At 38.1% G+C, this 16,242-nt stretch overlaps 2 protein-coding genes across 5 annotated transcripts in view; both read right to left on the reverse strand.

Moving 5' to 3' along the window:
* Nucleotides 1-8,306, reverse strand: part of LOC121644308 (nuclear receptor coactivator 2-like) — a 71,167-nt gene extending 62,861 nt beyond the window's left edge. For 2 of the 4 annotated variants that reach the window (XM_041992174.1, XM_041992175.1), the window contains exon 1: nt 8,046-8,302. The gene's annotated coding sequence lies outside the window, so the exon portion shown is untranslated. Of the gene's footprint in view, nt 1-8,045 lie in introns of all 4 variants that reach the window. The other 2 variants (XM_041992172.1, XM_041992176.1) reach the window with 2 other exon arrangements.
* A 550-nt stretch (nt 8,307-8,856) lies between these two features.
* Nucleotides 8,857-15,627, reverse strand: lactb2 (lactamase, beta 2). Its single transcript, XM_041993615.1, has 7 exons — nt 15,389-15,627; nt 12,770-12,930; nt 12,396-12,516; nt 11,445-11,623; nt 11,004-11,152; nt 10,709-10,796; nt 8,857-10,561 (listed from the first exon to the last, which is right to left on the reverse strand). Exons 1-7 carry the CDS (start codon nt 15,508-15,510, stop codon nt 10,518-10,520), a joined length of 864 nt encoding a protein of 287 aa, XP_041849549.1. The 5' UTR covers nt 15,511-15,627; the 3' UTR covers nt 8,857-10,517.
* Between the last annotated feature and the right edge of the window lie 615 nt (nt 15,628-16,242).

A 16,242-nucleotide genomic window follows, 5' to 3' on the forward strand; every position in this document is an offset into this window, starting at 1 on the left:
GTGTCATTGTGCAGACATGCTACCGTTTTCGGCGCTGTGTTTAGAACAGCGTGGTCCCAGAATGTTCAAGAGGAGTGAGAAGCACAGTGCAGGAGTCGGTTCCAGCAGAGTCCCGTGTCTGCTGCACCATAGCTGGGTAAAGTGAAGGGAGATAACCCTGAAGCTTGCTGTCACTTTACCCAGGAGTAATCACCTCTCCTCCGCCTCCCGATCTCGATGTGGAGGGGGAAAGTTTAGCAGCTGTTTCTGACGGAGGGGTTCATCGATAGTGGAGGCAACAGACCAGAGCAGCACGGTTACCAAACGATCAGAAATGCTGCATCAGAAGCAAAAGACAAGGAAAATAAGTGGTTTTGTTGTTGTTGATGAATGTTCTTGTGTTTAGCTCACATAGCATGGCATGCGCCTTATAAAGCAGCCAGAACAGGTTCGATCACGACATCTCCCTGACCCACTTTGTTATCTACCTGCTGAACAATAAAGGACACTAGAGTCCACACAATGTTAAAAACCAAAAAAAAAAAAAAAAACACTTGTTTATGAAGCACACATTATACAAATAACATCTCAGATGTTTTACAATTTCTATTTGGAGATAAAATATTTTATTAATTTAATGATTGATGACGTCATGATGACGCCACAACTAATTGAGTAATCAATTTCGAGGTCCTCCTAGTCGAATTCAGAAAACACCTAAAATTGCCCAACCCTAATATGTAAGTTTTGAGCAGAGGCCTAACTCAACATGAAAGGATAAATCAAATATAAAATATGGTAAAATCTGTCAACTAGAGCTTGATAAATACATCAGTTGGCTGATAACTTATTACAGATGTATATTGTGTTGCCATACATGTGAGGTAGTAATTAAAGTGGAAAACGTAATGGACAGTTAACAGTTAAAGCCATTTCATGAGCTTTATGGGATGTTCCTTCATGCACCCATCATTCATTCATTTATTCATTTGCATTTAGAAGTTGTTGGTGTGAGCACACAACATGTCAAAGGAGCTCTCAATGAATGTGAAATAGACCGTCCTTAGGCTGGAAAAAAGAAGAAGACCATCAGAGAGGTAGTAGAATGTTAGGAGTGGCCAAATCAACAGTTTGGTACATTGAGAAAGAAAGAAAGCCAACTGGTGAGCTTAAGAACTCAAAAAGGTCTTGGCGTCCATGGAAGACAAAGCTGGATGTTTGCAGGATCCTTTCCACAGTGATGAAAAACTTCTTCACAACATGCACCCAAGTAAAGAAGGTGTATCAGTGTCTAAATCTATCATAAAGAGAAGACTTCGTGAGGGCAAATACAGGTGGTTCACCACAAGATGTAAACCATTAATCAACCTCAAGAATAGAAAGTCAATATTAGACTCTACCAAAAACCATCTAAAGAGGCTGGCTCAGTTCTGGAACAGCATTCTTTGGACAGATACAACTAAAGATCAACCTGTACCACAACGATGGGAAGAAGAAAGTATGGAGAAGACTTGGACCAGCTCGTGATCCAAAGTACACCACATCTTCTGTAAAACATGGTGGAGGCAGTTGGATGGCGTGGGCATACATGGTTTCAAAAGGCTCTGGGTCACTGTTAAAAATAATTAAATAAATTAATAATGTGACAGCAGACAGAAGCAGCCGGATGAAATCGGAAGTTATTGGGATTTACTTTCTGCTCACATTCAGCAAAACTGATAGGATGTAACGTCATAGTACAGATAAACAATGACCCAAAACAAACCGCGAATGCAATCTAGGAGTTTTGCAAGTATATGCAAGTATATATAGAAGTGAAATATGCTGCAATGGTTGAATCTGAGCCGAATTAGTATTAATTATTATAATAATACTTAATAATTATATTAAGCATTAGTAAGTATTTTAGCAATCCACCCTTTCATTCCCACGAAACCAGGGATTAGCCTCCATGAAACCGATCATGTCTGAAACCAGGTACCAAGGTGGATATGTTTGAAACCTCTACCGTCTGTTTTCCGTGAGGACAGCATAACCGCACAACTGGAGGATTTGACATTAATGTGACTGATTCCCAATCTATGCCTTCCTCAATTTTGTTATTGTCGAAATATTTCTGGGACTATCTGTATGTGCTGTAGATATAATAATCAATATGAATTTGACATCCCATTGGCCTCAGGCAGTCATTTTAGATTACATGTTGTACTCCCTAAAAACTGTACTTTCCTGGAATTACTTAACATTCTCAGTTGTTCAGTGTTTTATAAAAGGCAAAATATGTCTGACAAACCATGAGTGAACATAAAGATGTTAACTTATATTTGGTATGAACATCCTCTAGCTAAACGTTTCTGAGAGAGAACAATTACAGTGATTATGGTGTTCTGGCACAACAGGAGGCTTTCAGCAGAGTCATGACATGGTAGTGTGAGTCTATGTGTGCATGTGGTGGTTAATTAGAGCACTTGGTCTCAGGAGGATCAGACATGGAAGACGACCGTCTCTGCTACGTGATAGAAAGCCAGGGGCACTATGGGTCTGATTAGTTGGTGGCAGCAAGAAGGGCTAGACATAAACAAGCACAGATAAGCAGTAAAGCTAGAACACACCCATGCATACAACCTTTGGTAAATCCCAGGCAATGTACAGATGACAAACCATGAGTGGAGGTACATGGGCAGAGTACACTAGGGAACATTCATAATAATAATAATAATAATAATAATAATAATAATAATAATAATAAGTGTCAGCTAGTGATTGTCAAAAATGTTGTGGATCAGTGCCACACCAGTTGTTCTACTACACCATTGATTTTCATGCCAAGTATTGTGTTCAATATCGACAACTGCAACATAAACTTGAGGTTTTTTTCAGCTACTGTATGGCCATACGGCCTATAAGTAACAACTAAGGAAAAGTACACAGAATTATTTTCTACCTTCTACACAGCTGCTTTCGAGACTGTATTGATTGGTGTGAAGACACAGGTCCACAGGGTGCAAAGCAAAACAACTCAAAGGTTACAATCCACAAACTGATACCTGGATGATCTCACATGTCTTCTCTAAGTATTTGCATGCACATTCCTGCTCACCAACACCCAAAGTACATTCACACCAGGATAATCTGGGGGACTCTGTTCGATTGGCTGAGAAATTCTGAAAAATCTTGTACCTTTATTTGATTTCATATTTTTTTATAATGTAAATCACTTGGTTCAACTTAAGTGCTGTTGGAAAGTGCTATAGAAATAAACTTTGATAGATTGATTTGGTTTACTCAAGCAGGCCAAACCACCTGGACGGCATCATGCAGTTTTAACAACTGCTTGTTAGGGACAAAATTCCTTTAAAGAACCGCTGCCCATCAAGAAACAGCAGCAGAAGAAGAAAACAATCTCTACAACTGGAGAATGTGTTTCTGTTCAAATGTATCGTGAATTTTAGCTATATCTTTATCAAAAAGAATACAGTAATTTATTAGCATTATTATTAGTAGTATTTTCACACCTAATAGTCTGCTACGATCTGGGACTCTGTACAGTTGAGGGGCTGCAACATTTAGCCGCGGCAAGTTTGCTTTTGCACTAACTGCACTGCACTTAGTCAAAAAAAAAAAAAAAAAAACCTATTCAATAACATATCGCCTTCCTCACCGGAGGCAGTGCAGCATCAAGAATCACTGAAGGAGAAGACAAGACAACAATGAAGAAAACTAAACATCTGTTGGTTGATGCAGATAAACATCCATTTCCACCAAAGGTTTTAGTCCACTTCCTGTGTTTGGTTTTACTTGAAGAAAACTAGGATTCGATTAAGAACGGTTGGTGTGAATCGACCTTAAAGTTCATACCTGTCATTTTATTACTGTATAATACCTTTGGAGGAAAAAGGTTCCTTTTCTTACTAAACTAAAATAAGCATTTTATATGCAATGATACCATGAACCATTCTTCTACAAAAGCTTAAAGTAGACAAAAAAAAAAAAAAAAAAAAAAAAACCACACAAAAAAAAAACTGTTATAATTTTTTTTTTCCCTTGGATGCTTGGAAGGGGAGGGTGGCAAGTGATACCATGGAATTTCTTTTCATTCCAACATGAAGTAAAATTCAAACTGGGATTAGATTATTGATACCGACCCAATATGGACACTTGTACAAAAACTTAATGTGTTAGGAAAGCCAAAATAAAAAGTAGTGAATTTCAGATTATACCCATATAATGTATATACACTCCACATTTTCTCCCTGTGTACCTGGATAGTACCTGCCTGTGGCACCAAAAGACTCCTTTTGGATCGTCCCATCATAGCCTCATCATGTTTTAATTTATTCTCACATTTTTAATGAGGTTTTTGGTGTTGCTACAATACCTCACTGTCTTTCCACATACATCACATATGGCATTGTTGCCGTTTTTGGAGCTGAAATAGCTCCACCCACGACTGTGTTTGCATTCAGCCATCGTTGTCAACTAGATAAACTGGACTGACTGAACAGCACATTGCTATGACGCCTAGGCTGTGCCGTATTTAGTGTAAGACTAAGGAAGGGAGGAGAAAAAGTAGTTCCTATCCTAACTGTGTTTCACTTAGATGAAATCCTGATACTAGAATTACTTTCCACTGTGTTAAGGATTAACATACCCCAAATTAGTAAAATATTGAAATTTTAATATGAGAATTGATTATAGAAAATATCTGGTACCAAAAGTATTGATATTTTAACATCGATCTGCACATCACATACGGTTTATTCTGTTAGTTGCTATGTGCAATTTATGCTACTAGAGGTCACCAAAGATAACATCCTGGCTCTTTAACAGCAGTGCTGCAGAGTGCTCCAGCTGGAACTTCAGAAAAGGAGTGTGCATGAAATGGTGCAATTTAAAAAGCAACAGTCAAACCACAACCAAAAATAAAAACAAACCACAAGTAAATACACATAACAAAAAAAAGCTTGCTGACAAAGGACACTGTGGCACTAAGGAGGAAACCGAAGGGGATCAGCCAATGCCACATTCCTTGAAAATGCAAGATTTAGTACCGTCACATCACCTTAATACCCGGCCAATGATGCGTGAGAGGAAAGAAACTATTGTAAACAAAGTTGATGGTAAATAATTACATTTAGATACAGCTCACACTTGACAGATGCCAATGGAAAAGAAACATGGAACAAGCAGCAATGAAAAACAGTATCATGGGCATATATGCTGGTTCTAGAAATTAGGCAATCAAGTGACATGCTGGGATTGAAATCTCAAAAAAAAGATAAAATAAAAAATTTAAAAAAATAAATAAATAAATAATAATAAAACACATTAATGAACTGTAAAGATTTTTCTCCATTCAGTTTGTTATGTGGTTTAAATACATTCAATTCACTCAGAAAGAGCAAGGGTTTGATGCAAATAGTTTTAAAAAAATTTGGAAGTGTTTCTTAACCTGTTAAGGCCCGACCCATAAAAATGGTAAGAAAAGTCCAATTTTTTTTTTAAATATGAGGTCTTTATTTGGCCCTTTAACAAAATGTAACAAAATCATTAACATTTTTTGTGGGGGGATGTTTACCATTTCTTACCATATGATATATTAAAAATATTATAATACGGTTTTCTGCTTCTGGGTATCGGATTGTGTTCAACAGGATTCTGAGCAAAGTTTATACCATAAATAGAAGCAAAATGTCTTAGAAACTGAATGTGAAAATTAGTTACGTTGGGCTCTTATGGGTTAGGTACGATAGGTCCTTGTAGACAACTTACTATGAAGAACTGCAAAGTCATGTCTCATCTCTTACTCCTTCCTCTCCTCTTCTGCTGTTGTCATTGACCAGGACATCATTTGAGCTCTCACGTGATTTTGTGAATTTGAAGCCACTAAGGATTTATCACTGGGCAAGCAGCCAATCTCATGTTAGGAACTTGGTCTTAAGTACATTCCTGCACTCTTGCAGCATCACGACAATGTGGCTTTGGCACTGAGAAATATTGTCGTAAAGCACAGTGATATATTTATCCAGAGAAATTACAGCCCTGGTGGTGAAAGCAACATTTAATCATAATAAAGTGTATTTAAAATAAAGGAAAAAAAAACAATGATGTGGTATTCGAGTGTGTGTGTGTGTGTGGGGGGGGGCATGTACGATGCTTCATGTTACTTCACTGTAAAGCTAAATATTGTGCAACACACGCACACACAAACAAATAACAATGCAGAACAATAATTGTGAGTCACTCAAACAAGGAGGCTAAATACAGACCCTGAAAACTTGGCATGTATGTTGCAATCCTTTTCAAAGTTCACTTTGGGTGGAGGAAAGAGCAAATAAGCTTTAAAAAAAAGAAAAGAAAAATGGGAAAAAAGAACCCAGCCAGATAAACTAACCAGAGTAGTCAGATGGCACCGGTCACGTAGGCAAACTTACAGGTTTCTTATATTAACATACCAGCACAACTGCAAATAAGGACACATTCTTGTACCTGCATAGACAAAGGCCTACCTCAATGGCAAACAATACGCTCAGAGCTCCACTGCATCTTTACTCAGCATAAACTTGAACAGCAAAGTTAAGTCACAGTCTGTTACTCATTTAATGCCATGATCCAAGTATAAACTTCAACAAAGTAGTTGATATGGCCCCATTTCATGCACAAAAAAGAAAGAGTGTGATATTACAGACTGGAGAAATATTGAAAACACTCTGTAGTCCAAATGACTTATGTTTGTAAATTACCTGCAAAGATCATGAACTATGAACTTTCAACCCAATGTCAGTATGAAAGAAAAACACTTGTTCACATATCATTTTAAAATACTTGGACATGAATTGTACATTATATGCAAATTCAGTTTGTTCTGCATTATCCACAAATGGCTCTTTGCCACAAATGGCTGCTGGTGAGTCAACTGATCACGGTATCCTTTAAAAAAAATTATAAATATATATACTTTAAAAGAAAAATAAGTTAATCTTATGTTTAGACTTTATTTTTCACCTCTCTACTTACTTTTATTGCCAGTTAAAGCACTTAAAGTGGGATTTTTCGCAGGACAATAATCGTTTAAATAGTAAATATTTTTCCACCAAGCTCCATTGTACTAATGCTTTCTAGCATCCTCCCCTACAGCGCCGCTGGAGGAAAACCGGAAAACCGTTTATGAACTCTTCAAAATATGTGCGAAAGAAATTTAATATATAACGTGACTTTCTGAAATAGCTATGTCTAATGTTTACCTGGTGTCTGCAGATACAAATAATGGTCACGAGTCTACAGCTACATTTAATTTAAAGAAGAAAAGAAAGGCTGAAAACGGGGTAACCTCAGTTAACAAATTTCTTGTGCGTCTGCATGTAATACTAGTGATTTGAAGAATAACCTTTTGGCAACGTCAACATGAATTAATGTGACATAAAATATGTTATACAAGTTAAATAAATATATCTTATCCTAACAAAAGCACACACAATAAAATGTAAAGTTGCCAAGCAAAACTTATTTTGAAAACACCAAGCCGGAAAAACGATTTTGTTTTGATTTCGCTTGACGGTCGATTTGTTTGAGGAAGTCCGAGATACACGGACCGGTCAAAGAATAACTTAAAACTGTAAAACTGTAACCCTTTTACCTTTGTCACATAAGCATACTGTAAGAAAAATAAAAAAAAACAATATTTATATCTGGTTATGGTGAAATTGTTCACTTTGACACGAGCAACTACCGAAGATAAACGCTTGTAACTACCACGGCGGTTCTCGGTGTGAATAAACCTTTAGCTGTCGCTTCTCCAGATCAGGAACGTTATTTCCTCAACATAAGTTAAACCCATCATAAATTTTATTATCCCGTAAAATGTTCTAACGGTAAAGTCGCGGCCTCAGTGTGAGGAAATAAACATTCAGGTAGCGGTAACCTCGATTTTAACTGACAGGCACTTTGCACGAGCATACACCACTACTTGCACTATGAAACATTTTGGGGGTGGGAACTGACTGGAGGAGTAGTGTGTGTGTGAGGAGGGGGGCGGAGGGTCAAGCTGGGAATGACAGGAAACTTACCTGACAGTTGTGCGGCCATGGGCGCGTGCGGTGCGGGATGTTTAGTCGACGAGGTGTCGGTCAGCGGGATAGAGCGGCAGGAGCGTCCAGAGCCGGAGCCGCCATGTTCATCTGGCTCAGAAGTTCCTCGGCTGTTTATCTTTACCAGTAGACCCCCTCCTCCTCCTCCTCCTCCCTCCACACCACCTCCACCTCCTCTCATTACCACACCGCAGAGCTGGCTGTCTCTTCCATTCTTTTACTCCACCTCGCATTGTTGACAGCTTTCTAACGTGAGGAAATCTGAGCTAAAACCTTAAATTATACCATATAAATTGTTTTAATTTCTTTTTTTATTAACTAAAGCTGCAATGTGTGATAAACATTCCTGTAATGACTTAGAGAATTCAGCGTTATTTACATGCTCTACCTCATTTTCTGAGTCATTTAGTCATATTTACACATTGACAACAGTGATTTCAACAGTGTTCATTACACGTTGTAGCACCATAATATCCCTGTTTTTGTCCATGTATGCAGGTCCCTGCCAATGCCCACAGCTGCTGAAGTTCACTGTGAAATGGTCATTTGCAGTAGTCACTACTCAACCACAAAAGCATTTTTTGTTTGTGTTAAAAACAAACAAAAAAGTCCCCATGCAATGAGTTTGTGTCAGCCATGAATCAACAGTAAAACTGAAGAGATTCACTGGGGGTTGGTCAAAGTTCAAAAGGTCACTCAAGTGATCTAATTATTACTATGGGATGTTGGTTTGTAATGATGAGTTAGTTGGGATTATATTCCACTCTCCAAACCAACACAGTGAACTCTCAAATCACACATTTTATTTATCACACTTACAATTACAATCATGACCATACAAAGTTATGTCCATAACACAATCATCTTCAGCACAATTTAATTTACTTATTTTCAAAGTTTCAGAAAAATAGCGTATTTATAATTGTTTCTACAGCACTGCACGTGTATGTGCATTTTTATTAATATTATTTATTAATGTTAACGTTATTAAGTGGCTGTTCAGATTGTTTGAAAGATACTGCCACCTAGTGGACAGCTGGAAATGTGGGCAGAATTTCCATTAAAAAGTTCACATCATAATTCTAAGTTAGGAAAGAAATAAGGTCAAGTGAAACTGAAAAAAGGAAGAGCTGGTGGAGGGAGTTGGGTGTGTGGGTGTGTGTGCACCAGTTCAGCCATTAGGTACACGCATGAATTACACATCTCACCATGAAATGAAGTTGTGCACAATTCAGCTTTATCAATTTCTGTAGGTTATGAACAGTACCGGTAAAGCTTTTGAACACCCCAAATTTTCCTTTTTTAATTTTTTTTATTGACATTCAAGCAGTTCAAATCCAGCAAATAGCTTGAAATTAAACAAGTGGTGAACTACAAGATGCTACAAAAGGCAAGGTTTCCCAAAACTAAATGTTAAGATATATACCAGAATTTTAGAAAAAGTCATTTTTCAGGGATCAAGAGATTAGTTAACCACTTAAAGCTGTTTTGCATCAGTGGAGGCTGAGTAAGCCCTGAAAGCTGGCGATACCAGTTATTAAAAGCGTCCCTTTCTTCGATCTAAAACTTTTGGCAAGTAGTGTGGACACTGTGTGGATAAATCTTATAATAAACTGATGAGAATATTTGCTGTTTCTAGCTAAAATCCTGTAACTGAGCAGAGCGAGTTGTTTTCTAAAAGACCATATACAGTATAACCACATAAGACCTAGTTGATGCATTCAGGAGAACTGTAAGAGATTCTGTTTGATTATTTGTCAAAATAACTGGATTGTTAAACATAGTTTTAGGTGTTGTGTTTGCATTTGTTAACTAATCACCGATTTTTTTTAGTTGCTCCGTTTAAATGACTGTATGGATGACACTGTAGAAATCTAACATCATCCCCATCACCCTGCTTCCACTCAAGGCACTAGCGTCATACATATAAACACTGTTCGGAGATGAAGTGAGCATCTTCCTGTGATGGGAAGACGCCAGACTTCATAAAAAACTACCATCACATGCAGGACAGCGCGGGCTGTAAATGCATCTCCAGAAATCTTATTCAGACATAAAATCTGTTGTGAAAATGAGAATGAAAAAGACTCCATGAATAAAATAATTATTTTTTAAATCACACTGCTAGATAGTGAAGCTGAAGTTAGTAAGCTAAATGTAAGGAGAAGGGGGGCGGGACACTTAGGGACTCAGTTCAGGCAGAACTGGTCACTCTGTGTAGTTCGAATCCAACTGAACTTCAGACAGAGTTTTGTCTAGTTAAACTTTGACACAGTTCACATGTCAGTCCTCATAACTCCTGCTGCTGTTCATGTTTTATACTCCATACTCCAAATCAGAAACCACAGAAAAATAACACAACATTTTCAATGCTAATGATCATCTTGGTTTTAAAAGGTCATGATGAGATTTGATCAGGTTTATTTTACTCATGTTCACATTGAGTCCAGTTCATAGATTACTCCTCCATCTGATGTGCTCTGTGGAGTCCTTCACTGGGGAAACAAGTTGACATCAGCATTTTAGGACACATTCGCAAAGGAAACTCATAAAAAAAAAAAGAGACAATAAAATTTTAGTGGAAATGAGTTTTTGTTGACATATCTGTCAGTAGTATTTGTCACAGAGTTAGTGTGACGTACCCAGGCTAATCTGGCCTTCCTTCTGCAGTTTCCTGAGGTGATGGACCAGGTTTACATTAGCTGCTTGGTGCAGGTATTCAGGTGTGTCCTAAAAGGTAAGCAGCAGAAAGGTCAAGAGTCTGTGACATAGAAACATTGTAAAGCAAGGCTTGGTTGAACATGGTGACCGTTACACATACATTAAACATATTTTACACTTAATTAAATTGTAGTTAAGGTGAATGAATGAGTTCAGGTTTAATGTCCTTGATAGAAGGTATGGAACACATAGAAGAAGCAGAAACCTTCTCCTGACCTTGTAGACGATCTTTACAAGTTCCATAGAAGTGAAAGGCGTTCCTGCCCCGTCCTGAATGGCTGCCAGGATCTGCTGCTCTCTTTGGTCCCTGTGGCTGATGTAGTGTTTGATCTTGGAGCCAGCATCCTGAACCACTGGCCCGTGACCTGCACAAAGAGCAGCCCGACAGTCACCTTGCTAAAAGAAAGGTAATGAGGAGTCAGTGGAAAATGATTTCCTTTTGGAGCAAACCACGAGTTCTTTAGCCTTGATTTTCACGTGTCATCATGCCATGGTGCTCTTAGCTTTCACCAGATCAGTGTGGGATTAAATTTGACCGTTTCTTTGATTCAAAGCAAAAAGATTTAAGCATGTGGAAGAATGTACAGGTTAGACATATTTAAAGAGGAGCCCTTCAGACAGTAAAACAGAGCGTAATGAACATTAAGCATCACTCACCGGGGTAGATGAGGTCGGCCTGAGAGTCCAGTAGGATCTTCAGAGATTTCATGTAGTCGTAGAGATCTTCAAACACGGCTGTGCCCTCGCCAAGGATGCAGTCTCCCGAGAAGAGCGCCCGCTCCTCCTCCAGCAGCAGGGCCATGTGGTCGTCGGTGTGGCCCGGAGTGAAAAGCACTCTACCATTAAAAAAAAAAAAAAAACAAGGTTCAAAATAGAGTCAGACATTTACAACAGCGACATTTACAAGGAGCACTTTTTATCTGTTCAGAAGTCCAATCAGAACAATGCAAATACCTCCGCTGATCCAACTGGCCTCGATCAGAAAAGATTTTCAGTCCGATCGAGAGGGGTGTTTTTAACCTTTCCATGATCGGATCAGCTGAGAGAAATGACTATATCTACCCTCAATCTGATGCTTTCTGTGGTGGATGCTGGGCCATGCAGGGGTTAGTGATGTAATGAGTTTCAGGGAAGACTTGAAAAATGCTGCCAGCAGCACAGAACTGGACTGCTGGGGAAGCAACGTCTTTGTTGGAAAGAGTTGAGGATTATTGAGCATCTCAACAGTCAAAAGGTTGAAAACAAAAAAAAAAATCTCTTGTTCATCTTCTTCTGAATTAGTAGGCATTGCACATGTCAAACACGTTACTATCATATTAAATCTTTCTATCATGTAAACACAACTGCTTGGATCACGTTATCCAGTGTTCATGCCAACATGTCAGCGGGAATCTCTGATTAGACTGATTTCAATCAGATGGACGAATGTTTGTCCATGTAAACGCAGGTACTGACAGCATGCTGCATGGCATTTTACACATTTACTTCTAGAAAAAGACAGCTTATTATTTACAAATGCTGAAAAAGACAGCTTATTATTTACAAATGTTTTGTGGCTTGGTCTTTTGGTTGCTGTAATTTTCTGTTTTTATATTGAACTAAACTGACTTGAGGGTGGCTCCCTCCGTCTGGATAACATCTCCATCTTTTAGGTAAGTATAGCTCTTATTTCCAGCCGCTTCTGTGACTTGGGTGGAGCGTGGCAGTTTGCTGACTCGGACTTCAGATCCTGCAGGAAGGAAAAAACTCATTTTAAATGTTCTATTTATTCTAAATTGTGAACACAAAACTTATACATAAAAAAATGTGAAAAAAGCACCAACGTGCCAGCTCGATCCTGAGGATCAAGAACTTTTACCATTTTCCTATTTTAAAACAGATCCTGACCCTGTGAAGTCTCATTACACTCAATGACAGATTTCATGTGGAAATCAAAGGCAACGATCCTTAAACAGGAATAAACCTGCTCATACAGCCCTTACCAGTTATGTCTCTGCAGATGTCCTCCACTCCTCCTGTGTGGTCGTGATGCCAGTGTGTGACGATGATCTCCTGGATGCTGGCGTTGAACTGCCCCAGAGCTTTTCTCAGATTGGTGATGTATTCAGGGACTGCAGGTTCTCCTGTGTCGATCAGCACACGTCTGGAATAAGAAGAAATGCTTTTAAACATCCACGTTTGCTCAGTTTTTTCTTAAAGTTTCTAAAGTTAGAGCACAGCGAAAAAGCCAAGATGGCTGCAAAGGTAAACTTTAAAGTGTCCAAGAAAAGTGAAAAAAGTTATATCCCTTATTTTGAGCTAAAGAAGCTAGATAACTAACTCATTCCTGCAGTAGTGGACAGAAATTATGGCTTTTTATAAAGAGGAAATATGTGGAGCAGCTATTTAAACCTTGTACATGGAGGTGGGAAGTACAGCTTAAAGTACATGAACAGAGTTCATGCAGTTCTAATGTGTTTGACAGTCAGTGATAGCTGGAACAGGCTGAATCCTTTTCCTGAGTCCTAATCCTGAGTCCTTTCTTTCTAATATTGTGCCTGTATTTATTCCATTGAGTGAAACTGGACTTACAAATGCTGTCGTACGTGGGTTATTTGTGTCACAAGTGCACGAAATAATAACGAAATGAATCCTTTTTTTGTATTGATATTTTTAAACTATATTTATCTATGCTTATTTGTTTTTGTAATTTCTGTAAGTATACTTTAGGAATGACTCTTCAGGAGTCTTGAAGGACTTTCTAAATCTCTTCTTTGGATGTTTCTGCCTTTTGTTCCATGCTCTGTCCAGATGATCCCACACGGCATCAATAATATTGAGGTCCAGGCTCTGGAGAAGATTCGTCACTATCAGACTTGTTGCCACTGATCTTCAGTCCAGTTCTTGTGCCATTTGGCAGACCTAAACTTTTCTTCTCTGTTTCCCTTAATTAAGAATGGCTTCTAGGAGGACTGGATACCATTTCTGGTGAGGGTTTGGTAAGCAGTTGAAGAAACAATAGAATCATGTCAGGCTTTTTTTTTCCTAGTTGCCATTTTTCATAAAGGAACCGAAAGAAACATGAACTAATTACGTGCCAGTCTCAAATAAACTTGTGACACACTGTAAAGTTGGTTCTTTGCTAAGTTGTCTGGTGTGTAAACAAATTTTTGGCTAATTTCTTGAGTTTGGTGCCTTGTTTCTAAAAGAATTTGGCCCTCTTTAAATTATGGAATAATTTTTCAAATTTTTAAAAATATATGCATTTTTGTGGAAAAAAAAATATAATATCTGAGTTACATAAAAACCTTTTTGTTTTTTCCTAATTGTCCTTAATTTCAGCGAGTCTGCATTATAGCCAACTAAAACAACTGACTGACAGAGCAAACCTCGTAAGTGTGATGGCAAAACAAACGTCTCTCTTAAAGAGGGCAAAGGAATTGCCAGCGGATGCAGAAGGCCGGGATTTCCCAAACTATTTGACGAAGCCAAAGCTGAAGCACAGGGTTTGAAGACCTACTTTCAGTACTTTAACGCAGTTTTGTTCCTCCCATTTTGGGTCAAGGTGTTACAATGCATACAGGATAGAAATCTTCACAGCCAGTTCTCAACCATCTCACTCGAGGTGCAAGCTGTCAATATAAAGGAACTGGAGGAGGAGATTGCCGGCATGCGTGCATCATGGGACAGTTTTCTGACAGAGGCAACTATTGTTGCCACGTCCATGGGCATCGAATCGTAGTTAGATATGAGACAGAGAAAGAGTATGCCTTTCTTTGATGAGTCAAAAGAGGAAGAGACAGAGGAGCAAATCTCAGAGAGCCTTTTTTTTAAGTTTCATGTTGTAATGGACAGCATAATCTCTCAACTACATGTACGGTTCTCATCAATGCAGCAGATATGTGATGAGTCTGCATACTGTGGAAATTCAGAAAAGACATCATAGATGATTTTGCCACAAAGAACATGTGGTGCTGGGCATTTGGAGTAAACATGTCACACCAGCACTAGCCTAATATACAAGATTAATTTATTTCCTGCTATATGAAGAGTGTATTTGGAACCAACAGCTTATGTGTAGTTTATGTTAAACCATTATTGTCGATGTCAAGACAATTTCACTTTTCTTTTGCAGAGAGAGAGATGGGAGGACAAGAGAGGAACAGCAGAGGAACAGCGAGAGGAAGGGAGACTGTCAGCGTGTCTGTATGTGTTAGATATATATAGTCTGCATTGGCATGTTTGAATAAGTACAGGAAGTCAATCTGACTATTAAAGCAATGCTTTTAAATTTGGTTTCATATTTCTAGTTTGTATCACAAACAACCAATGAGGCTTACATTTAATTAAAGCCGAATAAAGCACTAAGTTATGTCCATTTAATATTCGCGACCATTTATGTTCAGTACATTGAGCCCGATTCGTTACGAGTAAGAAAACCTAGAATTTGATATATTTCCAATTTGATTCGTCACGAGCACACGAGGATTTTATGAGAGTTCACTGGACGATTCGTTCCTAAACACAAACATGAATAAAGACTAAATACATTTAATGGTATTTCGTTTTTTTTTTAAAGAAATATAATACTAATAACAAAAGTTAAATTTAACCAGCTTGACCTTTCCCCTGTGCCGACCAGGTAGGTGTTTGTTCCCTGCAGCGTCATCGGTCCCGGGTTGCAGCCTAAAACTCGAACAACCCTGGCAGACAGCTGCTCTATCCGGGGAATGATGGCGCTCATACCTCCAGTAGTTGTAGTGTTTGCTATAGAGAGTCAAAGCTATTGCTCACAGAGCTGAAAGTTAAAAAAAACGAATAAACGTCTTCTTGCAGGAACCTACCGAAACTACACGTGAGCAAAGTGTTTACTTCCGGTACGTGTCAAAATAAAACACTTCGTTTGAAAAGTCCTGACAAGACGTACAGTCGTCTTTTTTAAGAAATCTAAATTAATTAAGAATGATCGATTACGTATAATGGAAATTAATTCTGTATTAATAAATGCATATTGTATTCGTATACACATATTGAAATGTACTTGTTTTATTTGTTATTTATTTATTAATTTTTTGCTTTTACTTTCAGTTTGAGAAAAATACTAAAAAAGCTATTTTGTATACAATGCATGCGCACTGGGGATTTATTTATTTAATTTATCCTCCCATGATATGACAAATAAATAAGGCCTTTATTCAGTTTTTCAGCATGAGTAGAACTTTGACGGAGAGACTGGTAACAACATACTTGTAGTAGAAAAATTAAACACTAGGTGGGGGGATTGTACAGTGTGTGTCTGCCCTGGCTCTCGAAACTCCTCAGAGATTGAACATAACACTTTTCTGGCAGAATGACTTTCATTACTGCCTTGTAACTATAAAGGTTTAAATATATGTCATGACCAGAACTAAAACTGAAGAAACCAAAACCATAAGCTATTTTAAAACATAAAACTGTCATTTGTTTAATCTTTAAG

The sequence above is a fragment of the Melanotaenia boesemani genome, chromosome 8 (assembly GCF_017639745.1).
Source record: "Melanotaenia boesemani isolate fMelBoe1 chromosome 8, fMelBoe1.pri, whole genome shotgun sequence".
In the NCBI taxonomy this organism is placed as follows: Eukaryota; Metazoa; Chordata; class Actinopteri; order Atheriniformes; family Melanotaeniidae; genus Melanotaenia; species Melanotaenia boesemani.